Here is a 24,111-nt window from a genome sequence, read left to right on the forward strand (position 1 = left end):
TAAGGATGTATCAAGGATTCAATGACTCCTTGGGGAATCAAAGTGTGATTTTATATGAGAACCTGCAAGTTTACTTAGAATTTTTTCAGTACTTTTGAAGAGAGCTTGCTAAATAATACTTTAACCATTAAATGTACATGGATTAGTGGCATTTTGATGTATTTTAAGCATAGATATTTTGATAAAGTAAACCAAGAACAAGTTATTATCCTATCTCAAAGCCTGTAAGTCACTCATTAAGCACCACACGGCTGGGTGTTCCAGGGCCACTAGACTTAACATTGGGATGTATTATTAATACTTTTTTAACAGAATGAGGTTATTTATCCTTGATAATTTTAATTCTCACTTTTCTTTTGCATTTACCTTTTGATGTTTGTTCCTGAGAAATAAAATCCATGTTTCCTTTGGACTCACAAGCCAAACATGAGGAGCACATTTTAAATTCACTTGTGATGTCTTGGCAAATCCTGGTGAAGTTTTGAAAACTGGAGTGATTTAGAAAGATTCCCATAATAGTCTGAGTTTCTTTTATTGGTTGCAGAAAAGTCACGAAAGAAAAATTTAAAGAGGAGAATGAATAGGTGAAATTACGTTGTAAACATACTTCCAGGCATGATAGCTCCAACGTGTTTCCTATAAAGGAAAAAACAAAACAAAACAAAAAACAACTTTCTTTACTGTAAAATTTTGAGTTTTTGGCATTCAAATGAATACACAATAAGCTCCCAGTTTTTCTTAGGCAGATTCAGTACATTTCAGTTTATCACTGACAAGACTTTGTTTTCACGTGAATTAACAATATCTAGTCCATTTAAATATTTTTTTAAAAATTTGTCAACATTCCCTATTAATTTTCAGAGAAGAGAAGTCCTGCTGAGAAGTTCTTTGAAACCCTAGCATTGTAACCATTCTCTTTTCTAGGAAAATTTTAATGGACAAACCTTAGTTTCCTCTGAATCCATCTGTTCCCAAATAGAGGTTCAAGTGAATTGCATGGAGTTGAACAGGGAATGGAAAACTTGAACAGTATCTCTGTATTAGTTTCTGAGGGCTGCTGTAACAAACTACTACAATCTTGGTGGCTTAAAACAAGAGAAATTTATTCTTTTACAGTCCTGAAGGCCAGAAGTTCAATGCCAGTGTTACTGGTCTGAAATCGAAGCATTCCCAAGACCACACTCCCTCTGAAGACATTGCACCTCTTCCAAATTTGGGGGACTGTTGGCATTCCTTGGCTTGTGACCACATCACTCCAATCTCTGCTTCCATGGTCACATTACTTTCTCCTCTGTATCTCCATCTTCTACTCTTCTGTCTGTGTCAAATCTCCCTCTGCCTCTCTCTTATAAGGACACTTGTGATTAGATTTAGGTTCCACTGGGATAAGGCTCAGGATAATCTCCCCATCTCAAGATTCTTAACTTAATCACATGTATAGAGACCCTTTTTCCCTATAAGGTAACATTTATAGGTTCCCAGGGATTAACACCTGATATATTTGGGTGACCATTATTCAACCTACTTGAAATTTAATAGGATAACATCATAATTTTTATTTTGGTGTGAAGACAAGTATCAGATTTGGAAATAATGGCATAATAGAAGGAAGACTGAGTTCAAAGCAAAAGACAAAGACTTTAGTGCTAAAGCTGTTATTAGCCAAGATACCTGAATAATTTACTTTTTCTCCACAAGTCTCATTTTCTCATTAGCAAAATAGAGATAATAACAAGATCCTGCTAACCTTGTGGGGTTATAGTAGCATCAAGTGATATATATGAAAATATTTTTGAAAATTGTTCAAATGTATATTATTAAAATGCAAACCCATATTCCAAAGTAAAAATTTAAAATTCATCCTTTATTTAAGATGAGATTATGTAAGATTTAATCCACATGAGTAATTAAAACTCACTATATGAAAATTGGGAATCCCTATGTAGCAGTAATGATAAACTAAGGAATAGGTAACCTCTCTTTCAGATATTCTCAATTTGACAGTCATTTACTAGCATGAGAAAATAGCTGACACGTTCAGTTCCACATTTATGTGGCTTTCTTTACCATTTCTCATAATCACATGGGGCAAAATATATTTTTAAAATTTTCTAAATAATGTGGAGCACAATGAAAGAATTTCTTCATTTTTAAGAATGATTACTCCTAGTCATACATCTTGATTCAAACGTAAAAGAAAATCAAGCTATTGATTTATATTAAAGCACATTTTTTACTTGTTGAATTTGTACTTTGATAGTAATTTCATAATTGTTTCGTTACTGATGATATTTTTATTACTTAACAAATTAAAGGTTCATTTACCAGCCCTCTACATTTGAAATTGCTTCTGTAATAATTCACATGTAATTTCCAGCTATAAACACATTTCATACTTGAGTTGCTATAAAAGTTTTGGGAGGTAGAGATTGTATTTTAGTCAAATACACAATTTTGTAATGTCTCAATATATTTGTAAACAAAGTTGTAATGAAATTAAAACTATTTTTTAAAAAATTGTCTTCAATAATAATGTCTCAAAAAGAAGATAGGAATGTATCATTTGATAGAAATCTATAATCTGTAGATTTTTTGTATTACTAAACACATGAAAAAATTATTTCTTGCCATCTTTCCATTTTCCTCACTGGCATTTTTCATCTTATGAAATTTTCAACTTCTTGAATTTATATTCTTATGTTATGACCTAGAAGGGAGATAGAGAAATTTTTACTGTCATAGAGAAATGTTTACTGTCAGTATTAAAGTCTTCTTATCCAATAAGTGACAAACTTGGCTTTCTAGAATTGTTGAGATATATCCATTGTATTTGGCTATGAGGTCATTTTATGATGGTTTTTAAATCTTAGTTTTAAATAATTCAATTAGGAAAGAAAGAAATACAGGACATATCCTTCCCCAGTATAATTTTAAGAAATAAATGAATTCTACTCAATCATTTTTGTTATCAGGTGGGCTGTATTCTCATCTTCATAAACAAGGATATATGAATTTAACTACTGCCATTAATATTGCTGAGAGTCAGACATCTAAATTCTCACTCCCAGAGATAGAAATGCATTCCAGAATTACTCCAGTACTAAGACTGCAATCTTTCAAGATAAGGATATAGAATACTAACTAGAATTAGGAAAGTAAGTTACAGTATAGGACAAATGCCCAAGTCAATGATTTTTTCTTTTTAAAGAAAAGCAAAGAGTAAGGTTAAACTGTCTTTATTTTCTTTTTTAACTTTATTGTAAACATATATCATATACAAGCCTATATAAAATGTATTGTTCCAGTTAAAGAATAATAAAAATAAACGAACACTCATGTATCTATCACACAGGTTAAGAAATAGAATATTAGCAACATCTCTGAAGCACCCTATCCCTCCCTGCCCCTACATACTCCTTCTTTCACAGAGGTTAAGCACCACATTGAATTTTGTTGCATTAGCATACTGTATACATATATATGGACTATATTGTAGGTATTCATCTATGACTTGATTTTTTTGCAGAATATGTTTTAGTCGTGTTGCTACACATGGATGTAGTTAATTATTTGTGGTACGTTTTGAATGAATATACTACAATTTATGTATCTATTCTTCTGACAGTGAGCATTTAGGTTGTTTCTATTTTTGCTGTTCTGGATAATATTGCTGTGTACCATAACTCTCATACATTGTTGGTAGGAATGTAAAATAGTACAACCACTTTGGAAAACATTTTTATTTTCTTTAAGTTAAACATATACTTAGCACGTGACCCAACAATTCTACTCCTAGGAGTTTACAAAAGAGAAATAAAAACATATGTCCACACAAATACCTGTACATGAATTTTCATGGCACCTGTAAAATTTATAATAGCTAAGAACTGGAAACAATCCAAAAATCCAACAACTAGTGAATATATAAACAATTCCTGACATATCCATAGAATGAAATACTACTCAGCAACAAAAAGGAAGAAAATGCTGATACAAACAACAACACGGATGAATCTCAAATGCATTATCCCAAAGGAAAGAAGCCAAACACAAGTGACTATATACTAATGTGATTCCATTCATATGAAGTTCTAGAAAGTGGAAAACTATATTGATAGTGGGAGAAGGGTTCTTCTGCAAAGGAGAAAGAGGGACATTTTGGAGGTATTGGAAAGTTGTATATCTTGATTTTGTTGATAGTTACATTGCTGTAAACATTTGTCAAACCTCAAACTTTGTACTTAAAAATGGCAGCATTTTATTATATATAAATTATATCTCAATAAAGCTTATTTTAAAATAGCGCTACTATGAATATTCATGAACATGTCTCCTGGTACACAAATACAGAAGTTTCTCTAGCATACATATTGAATGAAATTGCTGGGTATTCAGTATGCACACCTTTGATTTTACTAGAAAATGCCAAATCATTGTACAAAGCAGTTGGACCAATTTAATCTCCCATCTGCAGTGTATAAAGGTTTCCCATTGATGCATATCTTGGCCAGCACTTTTCAAGTTTTGACAATTCAGTGAATGTTAAATAGAACCTCATCATGGTTTAAAAGTGTATTTTCCTGGTCTTCCCTACTTTTTCTATTTTTCCATTTTTCTGGTAGGTTGTTTGTCTTTTTCTTATTAATGTTTAGGAGTTTTTAACTTTCCTTTTAAAAATTTTAAGAAGTTCTTTACATTTTTTATTAAGATATCTTCTCACAGTTTGTACCTTGTCCATTCATTTTCTTTATGATCTTTTAGTTAAAGGAAGCTCTTAACTTGAATGTATTGAATTTATCAATCATTTTCTTTACAATTTGTGCTTAGTGTCTTGTTTAAGAAATCCTTCTCCTGGACTTCCCTGGTGGCACAGTGGTTAGGAATCGCCTGCTAATGCAGGGGAGATGGGTTCAAGCCCTGGTCCGGGAAGATCCCACATGCCGCAGAGGAGCTAAGCCCATGCGCCACAACTATTGAGCCTGCACTCTAGAGCCCATGAGCCACAGCTACTGAGCCTGCGTGCCACAACTACAGAAGCCCGCACATCTAGAGCCCGTGCTCTGCAACTACAGAAGCCACTGAGGTAAGAAGTCTGCACACCACAACAAAGAGTATCCCCCATTCGCCACAACTAGAGAAAAACCCGCGCGAAGCAACGAAGACCCAACGTAGCCAAAAATAAAATAAATAAGTAAATAAATTTATATAAAAAAAGAATCCTTCTCCTTTAAAAAGATCTTCACCCACATGGTCTTCTAAAAGTTTTGAAGTGTTGCCTTTTATGTTTAAGTTCTTAATCTATCTGATACTGTGTACAGTATGAAGTAGGAAACCAGATTAATTTCTCCCACATGTGATAATCAATTGTACTACCAATTATTAAGTAGTCCCCACTATCTGTAATGACATCTCTATAATCTATCAAAGCATCCATGTATGTATGACTGTGTTTCCGGGTTCTCAATTTTGTTCCATCAGTCCATTTTTCTATCTTGGCAAAGATATCTTACTGACTTAATTACTTTTGCTCTGTAAAGCTCTTATATCTGACAGGAAAAATCCCCTCACCTTGTTCATTTTCTTTAGGAACATCTTAGCGATTCTTGACCCTTTGCTCTTTCCAATACATTTTAGAATCAGCTTACTAAGTTCAGTGAAGAACCCAGTTGTGATTCTGACTTGAATCTCAAAATCAGTTGGAGAAAAAAGATATGCTACTGAGTTTCTCCTATCACTCTTTTCTTCCTTTTTTTCTCTCTATTTATATAGGTATTCTTTGATATCTTTTAATAAAGCTTCCAAATTTTCACCATTATGGTCCCATATATCTTTTGTTAGATTTCCTCCTGGCTACCTTATTTTTTGTTGCTATTGCCAATAGTATCTTTCAAGAAATATCTTTTCTGTTTATTAGTGGTACATGGAAATACAGTTGACTCTTGGATATCAATTTTATTTTTTACCACTTGTAAACTTCCTTATTAATTTTAATTTTTCCTATAAATCTTTTGAGTTTTCTATGCAGATATGTATGTTGACTGCAGATAATGACACCTTTATATCTTGCTTTTCAATTCTTATACCTTTTATTTCTTTTGCTTGTCTTAATGCACTGACTAGGACTTCCAGCACCATGATAAATAGAGGTGTTGAGAGCAGACATCCTTGCTTGCTTCTGCATGCTTATGATGTTCAACGCTGAGAGTGATGTATAATCATTTTTAGATATCCCGTTTCACTTTAAGGAAGGTCTCTTCTATTCCTAGTTTGCTAAGAGTTTTTAATTATAAGGACTGTTGAATATAATTGAACACTCTTTCAACAACTATTGAGATGATTATATAGTCTTTCTTCTTTAATCAGTTAATACAGTGAATTACATTAGTAGATTTTCTAATGCTAACTCAATCTTGCATTCCAGGAATAAATCTAATTTGATCATTTTTATACATTGCTGCCATCAGATTCTTAATGTTTTGTTTAAATGTTTTTTACCTATATTTATAAATGAGATTGGCCTGTAAAGTTTTCCTTTTTGTCTTTGTTGGGTTTGGATACTAAGATATACTAGCCTTAAAAATAAATTGGAAAATGTTCCCCTTTTTCTATTTTCTAAAAAGGTTTATTATAAAATTGCATTTATGCATTGCACGGGGAGATCAGCTCGGTGCTTTGTGACCACCTAGAGGGGTGGGATAGGGACAGTGGGAGGGAGATGCAAGAGGGAGGGGATATGGCGATATATATATACGTATAGCTGATTCACTTTGTTATACAGCAAAAGCTAACACAACAATGTAAAGCAATTATACTCCAATAAAGATGTTAAAATAAATAAATAAAATAAAAATAAAATTGCATTTATCTGTTCAATCCATTTCTTGAAAGTTTGACAGAACTTGCATATAAAACCATCTGAACCTAGTGCTTTTTCAGGAAAATTAAACCACTAGTTCAATTTTCTTTATTGCTGTATGATTCTTGGGTTTTCCATTTCTTCCCAAGTAAGTTTTGGTAAGTTATATTTTTCTAGAAATGTGTCTTTATATTTTAACTTTATTGACTTAAAGTTATTCATAATAATCTCATTATATTTTAAATTTCTATGTCCCTTTTTCATTCCTAACATTTGTTACTTGTGCCTTCTCTCTTTTGATTATTCAGTATTAGTAGGCAGAATAATGGCCTCCCTAAGATGTCCGTATCCTAATTCCCAGAACCTGTGAATATGTTATATTATATGGCAAAGAGGAATTAAGGCAAAAGATGGAATTCAAGTTGCTAATGAACTGTTCTTAAAATAAGGAAATTATCCTGGATTATCTGGGTGGGCATAATGTAATCATACATGTGTCAGATGGGAGAAAAACTCAACAGGCTTTGAAGATGGAAGGAAGCCACAAGCCAAGGAAAGCAGGCAGCTTCCAGAAGCTGGAAAAGACAAGAAAATAAATGTATTCTTTCCTAGAGCCTCTGAAATGAATGTAACCCTACTAACACCTTGATTTTAGCTCAGTGAAAACTCTGTGGGACTTCTTACAGGCTGTAAGATAATATATTTGTGCTGTTTGAAGCTACTGTTTGCGGTCATTTGTACAGTGGCCATAAGAAACTAATACATCAGTCATTCCAGAAGTGTGTCCATTTAATTAGTCTTTCCAAAGAACCAACTTTTGACTTTATTGATCCTTTCTATTGTATCTTTTAATTTCATTGACTTTTGCTTTCGTCTTTATTATTTCCTGCCTTCTACTTTCCTTGGGTTTATCTCACTGTCTTTCTTCTGACATCTTACATATAAGTACTTAAAGCTATAAATTTTCTCTAAATATCTGCTATTTTTATAATATCCCACAAGTTTTAATAGATGTTATTTTATTATCATTAATTTTTACCATTTTCTAATTTCCATTATGATTTCTTCTCATCCATGGCTTATTTTTACATTTCCAAATACAGTGTTTGTTTTTAGTTTGCTTTTTGTTACTAGATTCTAGCTTAATTGCATTTAGTCAGATATATATTAAAGATTGTTTGAAATTTATTGAGGCTTACTTTCATAACCTAGTATGTGGTGAATTTGTATTAATGTTTCATAAGTGTGCCAAAATAATATGTATTTCCAGATGTTGAGTTAAGTATTCTAAATATGTCATTAGATAAAACAAGTTATATAAATTATTTGAATCATCTGTATTCTTATTATCTGTCTGATTATATTTTATACTGGAGGATCATGTTTAAAATCTCCCACTCTAATAATGAATTTATAAATGTCTCTTTTAAGCTATCTCATTAGGGGCATACAAATTTAGAACTGATAGATATTTTTGTGACGTGAACTCTTTTCCATACATACTGATCTTCTTTATTGCTAATAATAAAATCTTATATTAAGATTTATATTAAAATCTTATATTAAGACAGTGATACATGCTTTCTTCAGTTACTATTTGCACCTTATATTTTTCTCATCCTTTTATTTTATTTTATTTTATTATTTTTTTTGCGATACACGGGCCTCTCACTGTTGGGGCCTCTCCCGTTGCAGAGCACAGCCTCCAGACGCGCAGGCTCAGCAGCCATGGCTCACAGGCCCAGTCGCTCCACGGCATGTGGGATCTTCCCAGACTGGGGCACGAACCCGTGTCCCTTGCATCGCCAAGCGGACTCTCAACCACTGCACCACCAGGGAAGCCTCATCCTTTTATTTTTATCTTTCTCATATTCTAATGCTTTAGATGCATCTCGTTTAAATGTCATATTGCTGACATTTTTAAAATTTAACCTGATAATTTTTTGTGTCTTTACCTGGATAGATTTACCTACTTACATTTACTGAGATCATTGATATATTTGAATTTAACTCCATCATATTATTTAGTGCTTTCTATTTTTACCACTTTCCCTATTACCTTTCTTGCTATCTATTGATTTAATGATTTTTTAAATTCCATTGTTTTTCCCTTTAGTTATTTGCAGGTTAGACACTATATTTCTATTATTTTAGTAATTTTTAACAGGCATCCTTAACGAGTCTAAAGCCAATCAATAATGTTACCCTCTTTCAAACAATATAAGGATCTTAGAATACTTTAACTCTGATCACATCCTTCCTGACCTAAATGCTATTTTTGTACAACATTTTAGTTCTACCTTGTTTTTTCATTAACACACAAATTAGTAGTTAATTTTGTTTTATACAGTAATATTTTCAAGATTTATTTGGATTTACTCATATGTTTATAATTGTTGTTGAGGGTTCTTTTCCTGCCACTTCTTCTTTCATCTCTGTCTTTTCTCTTGGGATTATATTCTTTCTCCTGAAATTAATTCTCTAGCAGTTCCTTTACTGAGGATCTGCTGATTATACACTCCCTGTTTTTGTTCATCTGAAGATATATATCTCACCAATTCTAGATTGACAATAATTTTCCCCAGCACTTAGCAGACATTATTCCATTGCCTTCTGATTTTCATTGTTGCTTTCAAGAAGTGAGTTCTCAGCCTAACTATTGTTCCTTTGAAGACAATCTGCCTTTATCTCTGGTTATTTTTAAGATCTCTTTAGGTTTCATGTTCTACAGAATTTCTTTTTATTTATTCTATCTAGAATTTATTGGGTTTCCTGAATCTGAGGATTTGAGTCCTTCATTGCTTCTGTAAAATTATCAGCCACATCTCTACAAACATTTTCCCCATTCTGTCTCTTCTCTCCTTTTATAGGTTTAATTAGAAATATCTCCCTTTGTTCTCCCATGGAGAGCTATTTCTAATTCAACTCTGTTTCACATTTTCTATTTCTTTGGTTCTCTGAAATGTGTTCTAAGTAATTTCCTTACATCTACAATCCACTTCATTAATTCATTATTCAGTTGCATCTAATCTATTTATTGCATTCCTTGTGTTTCTACTTCAAATTATTATATTTTCATAATTAGAATTTCTAGTAGGGTTCTTTTTCAAATCTGCCTGGTTATATTTAATAATCTTGTTTCTTAATCATACATTTTGATACCATTTTTAATGTATTGAAACAAATTAAATACTTATTTTATATTTTATATCTCATAATTCTGATATCTGAATTCTTTAAAGATCCGATTATATTTGTTGTTTCTGTTGACTCTTGTCAACTGGAGTCTTTATATGTTTTATGATTTTTGATAGTAGCACATGTTCCTTAGAATTTTATTCAGGAATATCTGAGATCTGGTTTGAAGGTATTTTCCTCCAGAGAGGATTGTGTTTGCCTCTACTTGATGTCTAACGACACCATTAATCCAAAATCACTTTAAATTAAATTTTTGGATTGGGCTTTTCACACCTCATAGACAATGACCCTCAGTATCCAAATTATGACCATCTTGTGTTCCCAGACTCTCAAAGGAATTTTTTCCTTACAAAATTTACTTACAAACCAACAGGTTATTTTCCTTGATTACTCTTTCATGGAGCATATCATCTTTTGAGTCCCAGACTTACATGTCCTGCCCATGCATGGCCCAATGAAAATGAGACTCTAGCCACCAGGAATTGGTAGATGCTCCTGAGGTGACCAATTTCTTCACTCTTGCTTATCCACCTAGATTTGTAATTTCTAGTCATTTTCCAACTTTAAGGAGTTTTTTTATTTTCTTATCAGTTCAACTATGTATTTTTAAAGTTTTTAATATGTTTAATCTCGTATTTTTAGATATTTTGTGCCAGAAGTGTTTTTTAAAGTATAACTGCAAGAACAGAAGTCTCATCTATCTGTTGAACTTCAAAAGTAAGTGATAATTTATAATAAAATCTTCATTGTTTGGCCCACAACAGGAGCTCCAGAAACTACTTTATGTCATATTTTCCCAATACCTAGGTTATTCCTCTGTTAATCAGTTGTCAGGGAACTCTAAGGAAGCATGGATTATTTCAGACAATATATATATTCTAAGTTTTATTGGTCCAATATATTAGATATAAACCAGAGAAGATAAATTTTACCATGAGTTATAGTGAGTACAACTCCTCTGGAGAAGCATTTGGTGATTTCTTATAAAATTAAATATACTCAGTTATTTCACTACTAGATGGTTATCCAATGAAATGAAGATATATATTTATTCAAAGATCTGTAGAAGAATGTTCATAACCGCATTTTTATAATAGCCAAAAACTGGAAACAACCCAGTGGTTGAAAGGGCAATTGTAGTGTATTTGGACAATGGGCTACTTGGCAATAAACAGAAGGGAACTACTGATACACTCAATAACATGGATTAATCTCAGAAACATTATACTAAGCTGAAGAAGCCAGACCAAAAGTAGATACTTTGTGATTATTCCATTTATACAAAGTATAAGGGACTTCACTGGTGATCCAGTGGTTAAGACTCCATGCTCCCAGTGTAGGGGGCCTGGGTTCAATCCTCTGGTCAGGGCAGTAGATCCCACATGCCGCAACTAAGACCTGGTGCAGCCAAATAAATAAATATATTTTAAAAAAAAAACGAAGTATAAGAAGGGACAAAACTAAACTATGGTGAGCTAGGCCAGAAAGTTGCCTTGGGGTTGGAAGGAGAGTTGATGGGAAAGAGCAGAAGGAATCTTCCTGAGAGTGATGACAATCTGTACCTTGTATAGGGTGATAGATAGGTGCATACAACTGTGAAAATTCATGAAACTGAACACTTAAGACCTTTCCATTTTATTATATGTAAATTATGTCTTTAAAAAAAAAGTCAAACCAAACAAAACGTAGCCAATTGTTTCTAAAGATCTTTCATCATTACTGGATATTCTGTAGCTAAATTCAGCAATTTAAAAATATTAGCTGCCAGAGGTGTAGACAAGATGGCAGAGTAGGAAGATCTTGAGCTCACATCCTTCCATAGGCACACGAAAATTACAGATATTTATAGGTCAACTATCAATAAGAACAACCTGAAGACTAGCAGAAAAGATTTTTCACAACTAAAGATACAGAGAAGAAAGCACAATTAGATGGGAAGGAGGAGCAGAGACGTGGCACAGTCAAGACCAGGCCTCCAGGTAGGTGGCCCACAAATGGGAGCATAATCACAACTGCAAAGGTTCTCTCCAAGGAGCAAGGGGTTTGAGCCCCACTTTGGGCTCCCTAGCCCAGGGGTTCTGCACCAGAAACATGAGCCCCCAGAACACTTGGTTTTGAAGGCCAGAGAGGTTTACATATGGGAGAGTCAGAGGGCTGTAGGAAACAGGGACTCCACTGAAAATTTCACACCCCCCAAGTCTCAGCACAGAAGTAGGCTTGAAAGAAGCCTGGGTCAGACTGATCCTGGAGAGCCTCCCAGCGACGTGGGAAGCACCTGAGATTCTTGCTTGTGGACGTAGATGCTGGTGGCAGCCATTCTTGGGAGCTCATTCTACCACAAGGACACAGGTGCTGGAAAGTGCTGTTTTGGAGTCCTCCCTCCAGCCTATTAGCATCAGGGGCTTACCCACCCACTAGCAGGCCAGCCACTAGCACCAGGCCCCCGCAGGCCCCACAGCCAGCTGCACCAGGACCTGGCTCCACCAGCTGGCCAGCAGCCACCACACAAGCAGAGCCTGGCAGCCAACCAGCCAGGGGCCAGCCCCACCTACCAGAGTGCAAACAGTAGTTGGCCCCAAAACAACGGAAGGGCCCACACAGCCAAGTAGGAAGTACCCCTAGAGCATATAGCTCCAGTGACCATGAAGGAGTGTTCTGTTGGGCCCCATGAGACTTCTCCTACATAAGGCCACTTCTCCAAGACTGGGAAATGTAAATGGCCTAAAAAATACATATAAATAAACACAGAGAACTGGGCAAAATCCGGAGACAGAGGAATATGTTCCAAACAAAGGAGAAAGACAAAATCCCAGAAGAACTAAATGAAGTTGAGATAAGCAATCTACCCAATAAAGAATTCAGGGCAATGATCATAAAGATGCTCAATGAACTCAGAAGAATAAATGAACACAGTGAGAGGTTTAACAAAGAGAAAATATAAAGAAGAACCCAAAAGCTAAAGAATACAATAACTGAAATAAAAAACACACTAGAAGGAATCAACAATAGATTAGATGATACGGAGAAAAAGATTAGCAAACTAGGAGACAAAGTAGTGGAAATCATCCAAGTTGAACAGAAAAAGGAATTTTTTTCAACTTCAAGCATACTAATATTTGCATTATAGGGATCCCAGGAGAAGAGAAAGAGAGAAATGTGCAGATAATTTATTTGAAGACATAATAGCTAAAAAATTTCCTAACCTGGGAAAGGAAATAGACATCCAGGTTCAAGAAGTACAGAAAGTCCCAAATAAGATGAACCCAAAGTGGTCCACACCAAGACACATTATAATTAAAATGGCAAAAATTAAAGATAAAGAGAATCTTAAAATCAGCAAGGGAAAAGCAACTAGTTACGTATAAGGAAACTCCCATAAAACTCTCAGCTGACTTTTCAGCAGAAACTTTGCAGGCCAGAAGGGATATATTCAAAATGATGAAAGGAAAAAAACCTACAACCAAGAACACTCTATCCTGCAAGGCTATCATTCAGATTTGTAGGAAATATAAAGAGTTTTACAGATAAGCAGAAGCTAAGAGTTCAGAACCACTAAACTGGCTTTACAAGAAATATTAAACGAACTTCTCTAAGTGGAAAAAAAAGACCACAACTAGAAATATGAAGTTACAAAGGGAAAAATCCCATTGGTGAAAGCAAACAGTAGATCAACCACTTATATTATGATGGTTAAAAAACAAAAGCAGTAAAATCATCTATATCTACAATAAGTAGTTAAGGGATACACAAAACAAAAAAATGTAAAATATGATGTCAAAGGCATTAAATATTTGGGGGATAGTAAAAATGCAGGGTTATTATAATACATGCAAACATAAGAGATCATCAACTTAAAACAATTACATATATTATAGGTTGTCATATATACCTCTTGGTAACTACTAACCAAAAATCTATAATAGATTCTCATACAAAAAACAGAAAAGGAACCCAAACATAACACTAAAGATAATCATCAAATCACAAGAGAGCAAAAGAAGAGGAAAGGAACAAATAAGGACTGCAAAACAACCCCAAAACAATTAACAAAATGTCAGTAAGTACATACCTATCAATAATTACTTTAAATTTAAGTGGACTAAATGCTCCAATCCAAAGATATAGCATGGGCCTCCCTGGTGGTGCAGTGGTTGAGAGTCTGCCTGCCGATGCAGGGGACATGGGTTCGTGCCCCGGTCTGGGAAGATCCCACATACCGCGGAGCGGCTAGGCCCATGAGCCATGGCCACTGAGCCTGCGTGTCCGGAGCCTGTGCTCCACAACGGGAGAGGCCACAACAGTGAGAGGCCTGCGTTCCGCAAAAAAAAAAAAAAGATATAGCAGGGCTGAATGCATACAAAAGCAAAACACATATACATGCTGCCTACAAGAAGCTGACTTCAGATCTACAGACACATGCAGACTGAAAGTGAGGGGATGGAAAAGAATGCTCCATGCAAATGAAAAAGAAAACTGAGGTAGCAATAATTATATAAGACAAAATAGACTTCAAAACAAAGACTATAACAAGAGCCAAGGAAGAACATTATGTAAGGATAATGGGATCAATCCAAGAAGGTAAAACAACTCTAAACATATATGCACCCAACATAAGAGCACCTAAGTACATAAAGCACATATTAACAAATGTAAAGAGAGAAATTGACAGTAACACAACAACAGTGAGGGACTTTTAACACCGCACTTACATCAATGGACAGATCATACAGTCATAATACCAATAAGGAAACACTGGCCAACAGATTAGAGCAGACAGACGTAATAGAAATACATAAAACATTCCATAGAAAAGCAGCAGAATACACATTCTCTTCAAGTGAACATAAAATGTTCTCCAAGATAGATCTCATGCTACTCCACAACACAAGTCTCAGTAAATTTAAGAAGATTGAAATCTTATCAAGCACCTTTTCTGACTACAGCAGTATGAGACTAGAAATCAACTACAAGAAAAAAACTGGAAAAAACACAAACACATGGAGGCCAAAGAATATGCCGCTAAGTGACCAATGGGTCACTGAAGAAATTAAAGAGGAAATAAAAAAATACCTGGACAAATGAAAATGGAAACACAACAATCCAAAATCTATGGGGTGCAGCAAAAGCAGTTCTAAAAGGAAAGTTTATAGCAATATAAGCTTACCTCAGGAAACAAGAAAAATAAGTAAACAATCTAACCTTACACCTAAAGGAACCAGAAAAGGAAGACAAAGTTAGCAGAAGGAAAAAAACTCATAAAGATCAGAGCAGAAATAAATGAAATTGAGACTGAAAAAAGAAAAGAAAAGAAAAGATCAATGAAACTAAGAGCTGGTTCTTGGAAGAGATAAATAAAATTGATGACCCTTTCACCAGACTATAAAGAGAAAAGGAGGGCTTCCCTGGTGGCACAGTGGTTAAGAATCCATCTGCCAATGCAGGAGACATGGGTTCGAGCCCTGGTCCGGGAAGATCCCACATGCCACAGAGCAGCTAAGCCCGTGCGCCACAACTACTGAGACTGCGTGCCTAGAGCCCATGCTCTGCGACAAGAGAAGCCACCACAATAAGAAGACCTCACACTGCAACGAAAAGCAGCCCCTGCTCACTGTAACTAGAGAAAGCCTGTACACAGCAACAAAGACCCAACGCAGCCATAAATTAAATAAATAAATAAAATTTTTAAAAGAGAGAGAGAGAAAAGGAGAGAGAGCCCAAATAAATAAAATCAGAATAGTTACAACCAACATCACAGTAATACAAAGGGATCATAAGAGATTAGTACAAACAATTATATACCAATAAAAAGGACAACCTAGAGAAATGGATAAATTCCTAGAAACGTTCAATCTCCCAGGACCAAATCAGGAAGAAATAGAAAGTATGAACAGACTGATTAGCAATAATGAAATTGAATCAATAATTTTAAAACTCCCAACAAACGATAGTCCAGGACCAGAGAGCTTTGCAGGTAAAGTCCACCCAACATTTAAAAAGAGTTAATACCTATCCTACTTAAACTATTTCAGATAATTTAAAGGGAAGGAATGCCTCCAAACTCATTCTACAAGGACGGCATCACTCTGATACCAAAACCAGATAAAGACACCACCAAAAACAAAAAGAAAATTATAGGCCAATATAACTGAAAATATTAGCAAACCGAAGTCAACAATACATTAAAAGGATCATACACCATGATCAAGTGGGATTTATCCCAGAGATGCAAGGATGGCATTTTTCACAGAACTAGAACAAATAATTCTAAAATTTGTATGGAACCACAAAGACCCCGGATAGTTTAAAAAAAAAATCTTAAAAAAGAAAAGCTTGAGGTATCACACTCCCTGATTTCAAATTATACTACAAAGCTACAGAAATCAAAGAGTATTACTGGCACAAAACAGATACATAGATCAATGGAACAGAATAGAGAGCCCAGAAATAAACCCACACTTAAATGATCAATTAATCTATGACAAAGGAGGCAAGAATATGCAATGAGGAAAAGACAGCCTCTTCAATAAACAGTGTTGGAAAAACTGGACAGATACATGCAAAAGAATCAAACTGGAGTACTTTCTCACACCGTATACAAAAATGAACTGAAAATGGATTAAAGACTTCAATGTAAGACTTAAAACCATAAATCTTCCAGAAGAAAACATAGGCAGTAAGTTCTTTGATATTGGTCTTATTAATATTTTTGGATCTGTCTCCTCAGGCAAGGGAAGCCAAAGCAAAAATAAACAAACAGGACCATGTCAAACTAAAAAGCTTTTGCACAGTGAAGGAAAATACCAGCAAAATGAAAAGGCTGCCTACTGAATGAGAGAAGATACTTGCAAACAGTGTATCTGATAAGGGATTAATATCACAAAGAGCTCATACAATCCAACAGCAAAAAATCCAACAACTAAATTAAAAATGGGCCAAGGACCCAAATAACATTTTCCAAAGAAGACATACAGATGGCCAACAGTCACATGAAAAGATGCTCAACATCACTAATCATCAGGTAAATGCAAATCAAAACCACAATAAGATACCACCTGTCAGAATGGCTGTTATAAAAATACAACAAATAAGTGTTGGCAAGAATGTGAAGAAAAGGATACCCTTGTGCACTACTGGTGGGAATGTAAACTGGTGCAGCCACTATGGAAAATAGTATGGAGGTTACTCAAAAAATAAAAACAGAACTACCATATGATCCAGCAATTCCATTTCTGGGTATTTTTCCAAAGAAAACAAAAATACTAATTTGAAAAGATATATGCATCCCTATATTCATTGCAGCATTATTTACAATAGCCAAGATATGGAAGCAACCTAAGTATCCATCGACAGATGAATAGATGAACAATATGTGGTATACACAGTTGACCCTTGAACAACACAGGTTTGGAACTGCATGGGTCCAAACTTTACATGGATTTTTTTCAATAGTAAATACTACAGTACAAGGTCCACAGTTGGTTGAATCTGCAGATGCAGAACAGTGGGTGGGTGTGGAGGAACTGCGTGTTTGGAGGGCCAATTATAAGTTATGCATGGATTTTTTGCTTTAAGGAGGGTCAGCACCCCTAAAAACTGTGTTGTTTAAGGGTCAATTGTATATACAATGGAATATTGCTCAGCCATAGAAAATAACGAAATCTTGACAGTTGTGACAACATGGATGGACCTAGAGGGTATTATGTAAGTAAAATCAGTCAGACAGAGAAAGACAAATACTGTATTATTTCACTTATATGTGGAATCTAAAAACAAAATAAACATATCAAAACAGAAACAGACTCATACAGAGCAAACTGGTAGTTGTTAGAGGGGAGAGGGGTGAGGGGAAGAGTGAAATAGATGAGCGAGATTAACTCTCAGGGATGTAATGTCCGGCATAGGGAATATAATCAATAATATTGTAAAAACTTTGTATGGTGACAGATGGTAACTAGACTTATTGTGGCAATCATTTTGTAATATATAAAGATATCAAATCACTATGTTGTACACCTGAAACTAATATAATATGGTAAGTCAATTATACTTAAATTTATTAATTAAAAAATTCTTGTCTCTAACCACATAAACTGCATAAAAGATATGCCATGATAAATTTCTATTCCACAAGAATTAAAATATGCATATTGGTTGCCAGGATAGAAGTTCATGGCTTACCTGCCTAATTTACAGAGACGTTAGTTAATATATATTGCTTTCCTTTGGTCACAGGTCTGCTTCTTTAACAACTGGCATAGACTCAAAAGAGTATCAATTTCAATAGCAAAAACTCTATTATATTTCCATTTGAGTACAATAGTTGAAGCTTCTCTAGCAATATTGAGCGGGAAAGGGTGAAAAAATATCATGTTGTGTATGGATGATATATCCATGGTGTTAACCAGATTAGGAAAAGGGCAGTCTAGAGAGAATATGGATTTATTCAGAGATCATTTGGGGAAGACAATATAAAATATTTCCTAGGAGGAAGGGGCAAGGTTTGGGATCACTTTTAACCTATGGTCGCAGTATATGAATGGCAGGTTTGGGACATAAGAAAGAGACTACTGGTTTTATTTGTCAAAACAAGGAAAGTAAATGCACACTGTGAAATTCTCCATTGGGGAAAAAAATGGTAGGTAAATGATTCAGGGTAAAGTGATGCATATCTTTTAAGTAAAAGATTCTGTGAAATAAATTTCAGAGGGTGCACAACCTAAAAGTTCTAGGTTTGTGGTGAAATTTTATGTTTCAGAAATGTAAGATGAGGATAATAATGCCTGACCTACCTAAATTAAAAGATGGTTGTGAGGGTCTGATGGGAAATACTTTCTTCCAGAAAGCATTTTCTTTTTTATTTCCTTTATAATATTTTTAATTTCCTTTACAATATGACTCAGAAATTTCACTTAAGCACAAACTGAGTGCCTTCTAATGTGCCGAGTACGTCCTAAGTGCTTGAAATATGAACAAAACAGACAAAAAACCCTCATTTTCACTGAGCTTACATTCTATTTGGAGAAATCAGGCAACAAAAACTATAAACAATAAATAAGTAAATAATATAGGTGGTAAGCGCTATGGAGAAAAGAAACAGAGCGGTATAAGGGGAATATACATTACCATATTAATGTTTTAGAGAAAGCCGTTTTTTCTATAAAAACAAAAAAGATATTCCGAGAGAACATTTATCTACTAATGCAGATGAATGAGACATGTAATGAGAAAGCTTCCCAAGCAAGGGTTATTGGTTGTAACCTCGCCTATGAGAGAATAAGGCCAATTCTGCCAAAGCAGTGAAAAGCATTATTTTCAGCAGTAATTTTTTTGCCAGTATGTATGTCTAAGATATATATGTAAAAATACCATGTCCATTAGTAGCCATTTTAAAACTATAATGATTCAGAAAAATCAGTAAGAAATAAAATCTTTAAAAAAGCAAATTTATCCATCTAGGCTTATTCCTTCTTCCTGTAGATTTTCAGAATATTCTCCCTTGAGAATGATGCTTCACCATTAATGAGTTGAAATCTTTAATGAGTTAAAATAAGTTATTATATGTAAAAGTACTTGGTGTATAATACCTGCAGATGTATGTATAAATATTTGTTAAATTTTTAAAAAACTTTTTTTAATAGTCATGACTATATCCCAGACCTGATTGGGGATTACTGATTAAATTATTAATGCATCAGCCAATAAGAAAATAAAGTGCCCATTTTTTGAGAACTAAGATAAGAATTTCTCAAATTAATTGCAGTTACCCTGATTACACTGGTCTTTATAATATAGACATAAGTAATATGTACATACGCTCATATACTTCAGGGTTTATCCTATAGTTTGTAAGTATTTGAGGTTCCTTTATCCTTTGTTTTCTTCCATTGCACTGCTCACTATACAGCCATTTCCATCAGAAAGTGTGAAGTGGAAGGGAAATGAAAGCTGGTAAACATAGTGTATGTCAGTTTGGCTCTTAAAAGTAAGAGAGGCGGGCTTCCCTGGTGGCGCAGTGGTTGGGAGTCCGCCTGCCGATGCGGGGGACACTGGTTCGTGCCCCGGTCCGGGAGGATCCCACGTGCCGTGGAGCGGCTGGACCCGTGAGCCATGGCCGCTGAGCCTGTGCGTCCGGAGCCTGTGCTCCGCAACGGGAGAGGCCACAGCAGTGAGGGGCCCGCGTACCGCAAAAAAAAAAAAGTAAGAGAGGAAGTCAAAACAGCTAGATGAAATTAGGTATGAGGTGTTTTCATCTGTGCTATTCCTGTTCCTCGTCACCAAAGTCAGGAATATACTCACATAACTCACTAAAATTTCTGGCTTCAAGAATTTCTGAGATATAAATACGAATATATTTTATTTGAAAATCAATAACAATTGCTTCTTTTAGAAAGTGCTCCTGCAAGTAGCGAAGGAGAAATATTGGGTGATCATTAGAACTCTGACAATTATTTCTCTTTGTGAATGAAAATGGAAGAAACATCCTCCCCCAGACAGGACTGGAAGCAACTTTTATGTTCCCATTGCATCTTTTTAACGTTGCTATTTTCATGATTACAGTATTGTATTTAATTATTTAACAGTCAGTCCTCCCCTTGACTGAAAACTTTTTGAAGGAAGAATTGCCTTCATTTTTGTAGCCTTGGGTTCCTAGTACAGTTAGACACTATTCATAAGTGAAAGAATAAATAAAGATCACTGAGATTTATATGAGTTAACCAGGTCTCTCTCTCTCTCTTAAACACTGTAAGTCCACCTAAAGCAGGTTGGTAAAACATCTTTTATTTGGAACAACCCAGCTCCCTTAATTTCAAGAACTCTGAATAAAAATATATCCATACCCTTTTATATCTCTATTACCTAATGCAATGTAAGAGTATGAAACTGTTATATTAACTACTGTGTCTTAGTATAAGCTGCCTTTCCAATAAACTGAAAACTAGAATAAGCTATCTTGCCAGTGCAAACCAATGTAAAGTTATTAGAAGTCCCAAACACCATTAAAGAAGTTCCCCATCTTTGCTAAAGTTAGACTAAATAGCTTATACTATGTAATTATAATAATTGAATATTCTGTGTAATGATTATTCAGATACATTCTTGATGAAAAATGATCAAACACAGTGTTCTATTTTTAACTTAGGCCTTCAGAGGATTTATTATTTTGAAATCAAATCTATTAAACCTGGTGAATACATTATTCCTCATTAAGATTCCTTTTGAATTCATTCGACATGTTAAAGACAGTGTATCAATAAATAATTTGCAAGTAAAAATCATTTTATAATATTTATCTTAGAAATTAAAGTGAATAGAATATAAGAATGGAAAAAAGACACAAATAACTGATAGGAAGGGTAAGACTACATGGGAAACTCTCAAGGTTAATTTTAGCACTTCTGGAACTCTTTTATCTTATCATCTAAATAATCTTACTAGATATTTTATTTTATGAAATACATCAGTTAACAAGTCAACTCATTTCATAAGGCAACTTATTGTGATTAAAAATTATTTTAGGCCTTCTCTGGTAGTGCAGTGGTTGAGAGTCCGCCTGCCGATGCAGGGGACACGGGTTCGTGCCCCGGTCTGGGAAGATCCCACATGCCGCGGAGCGGCTGGGCCCGTGAGCCATGGCCACTGAACCTGCGCGTCCGGAGCCTGTGCTCCACAACGGGAGAGGCCACAACAGTGAGAGGCCCACATACCGCAAAAAAAAGAAAAAAAAAATATTATTTTTTAAAAAGACAAAACAATTATGTGCCCTTAGTTTAATCAATATAGAACTGTATAAAATGAAGATATATAAACTTGCTCCTGGTGATCCATAAACCATTATAAAATATAAAGCATTATTATTACACTATTGCATGTGTAAAACATTTTGCCTAAGAATCAACTTTTCATTTATGGCAGCTCTGTGCAAAATTCCTTCTACCACAAAATGATATTAGGACAAAATGGTGGTTTTCAAACAGTTTTGTTTGTTGGTTCCAAGGAGAGTTCCTTTGAAACAAAATTCTCAGATAAATCCATCACTCTAAAAAGAGTTGGAGGAAATATCTACGTTGCTCTTGGACAAGGAAAAGAGAAATGGGTATTTTAAATTTTAGGAGGCAGTAAAGGTAGTATTGGAAGCTATTGTAATCAGTTAAGAAACTAAGAGTACAAAATCATTATCAATGATGGTTGATTATTGTCGAGACATCTGCCCCCAAAAGAAAAACTTTTAACATGCTCTTGTAGTCACCAGTTCTCACAAAACACTAACCAATACTTAGCAAATAGATCATTAAATCTTTTAGACTGATTACCTGGTTTTCATTAGATCCAACCTGATTTTCTTTAGAGGTGCTAGATACATCTATCTGATCTACCTTAGACAGCTATTAAATGAGCTACCCCTCAGCCCACAATAGCTTAAAAATTGAAATAGGTTATCTCCATTCCAATTCTAACTATTCCTTTTATATTTTCACTCAGTGAAATCAAGAATTAAAATATATGCTATGATTGCTTAATCTAAGCAACATAATGCCAGAAAACCAAGAGTAATTTGAAAAATTCAATTATTCACAAAATGGACATTCATAGTGTTTATTTATCAAAAAAAATTTTATCTGCTACTTTACATCATGTATATACAATATTAAATAATCATTGCAATATGTCACCAAATGTTATTAGCAAAAGTATTTTCATCTGGCCACTTAGTATTATGTATATGCAATAATAAATAATCATTGCAAAAAGTCATGAAATATAAGCTTTTCTCTGATTTTAATCAAATTCATATGATAACTTTTTAATGATAGAACACAACATTTTCTTTTTACTTTTTCTTCTTATGAAATGCTAGGGAGAACAATTACCATTCAAACAATCACACTAATATATTTTCAAATCTTTTACTGACACATAAACATAGTTTAAATTTACATCTATTTATTTTCCTACCCTAGGTTTCAGCAATATCACAATTTTCTGAAATACACACAAAGCTAATTTTGTTCCATTTTTCTCTAGTTGCAAATATGCACAGGCATACACGTGCTTAAATTTGCACCCATCTTATTTTGAAAAAAATCTAAATACATTTCCATAAAGTGACAGTAAGTGATGTGTGTGAAATAGTTGTGATAGAGGGAATTCAAGCATTTTTAACATAGTAAATGTTACTTTCTTTATAAAATAATTCCAGAATGTAAAAGCATAATTAAAACTGTTTTGAAGGAAACTTTCAAAGAGCAAAATCATATGATGAGATTATTGTAAACTCAGTGTTTGAAAGCTAGACTACAGATTTCAAGTATTTCTTTTCATTTTTTCATTTCATTGTTGTATGCTACAATACTTAAGTACTGTACTATACTGTACTATATAACAGTCAACTAAAATTGCCATCTCATTTTATTAGCTTTTCAGGCATAGAACTTCAGCCCACACAACATGTACTCAAAAACAAAGGCCTTTCCTGTAACCATTAGCTGACATAAGTTTTAAAAATTAAAAAAGAAAAAATAGATTGTAATTAAATACTCACTGTTTGGTGTCTTGAAATATTCTGGCAAAATTAAAATGAACGTGATTACCATGGCCAAAAGTAATTTAAGGAGGGCTGTATTTGTCATGTCTCTTCACATGACACATGTGTTCTCATCAAGTACATTGATGGCATGTTTCTTCCTGGTTTAAGTTTCATCTCTGCGGTACTTTGTTTATACAGCTTACCTCATACTCACTTCCTTTTTTATAAAAAGGAGGCCTTGAACTGAGACTTCATTTTTGAGTCACTTTCCACTAAGAACACTATCTTCTAACAAGCACTTTCAAACTATCTTCTAAACAAGAAGGAATAAAGAAATGATCTCAGGAAGAAAAGGGGTCTTGTTCTCATCTAAATTTGAAGCTATTTTCCTACACTTACCAATCGGTGTGAGTAAATATAAACCCACAATATACTCACCCAAAGTGAAATGATGAATGTCAGCTATGTCCAGGTTGTAAGAACGTCATCCATTCATTTACTTATTAAGTGATTATTGACCCACTTTTAAGTG

At 34.3% G+C, this 24,111-nt stretch overlaps 1 protein-coding gene across 1 annotated transcript in view; it reads right to left on the reverse strand.

Moving 5' to 3' along the window:
- TMEM156 (transmembrane protein 156) overlaps positions 1 to 23,734 on the reverse strand; it is a 50,519-nt gene extending 26,785 nt beyond the window's left edge. Inside the window, 2 exon segments of the mRNA XM_070045527.1 lie at positions 367 to 636; positions 23,595 to 23,734. Of these exon segments, the coding sequence (XP_069901628.1) occupies positions 367 to 636; positions 23,595 to 23,682 (358 nt within the window). The 5' untranslated portion in view covers positions 23,683 to 23,734.
- Positions 23,735 to 24,111: the final 377 nt, after the last annotated feature.

The sequence above is a fragment of the Globicephala melas genome, chromosome 5 (genome assembly GCF_963455315.2).
Source record: "Globicephala melas chromosome 5, mGloMel1.2, whole genome shotgun sequence".
NCBI classification, from domain to species: domain Eukaryota; kingdom Metazoa; phylum Chordata; class Mammalia; order Artiodactyla; family Delphinidae; genus Globicephala; species Globicephala melas.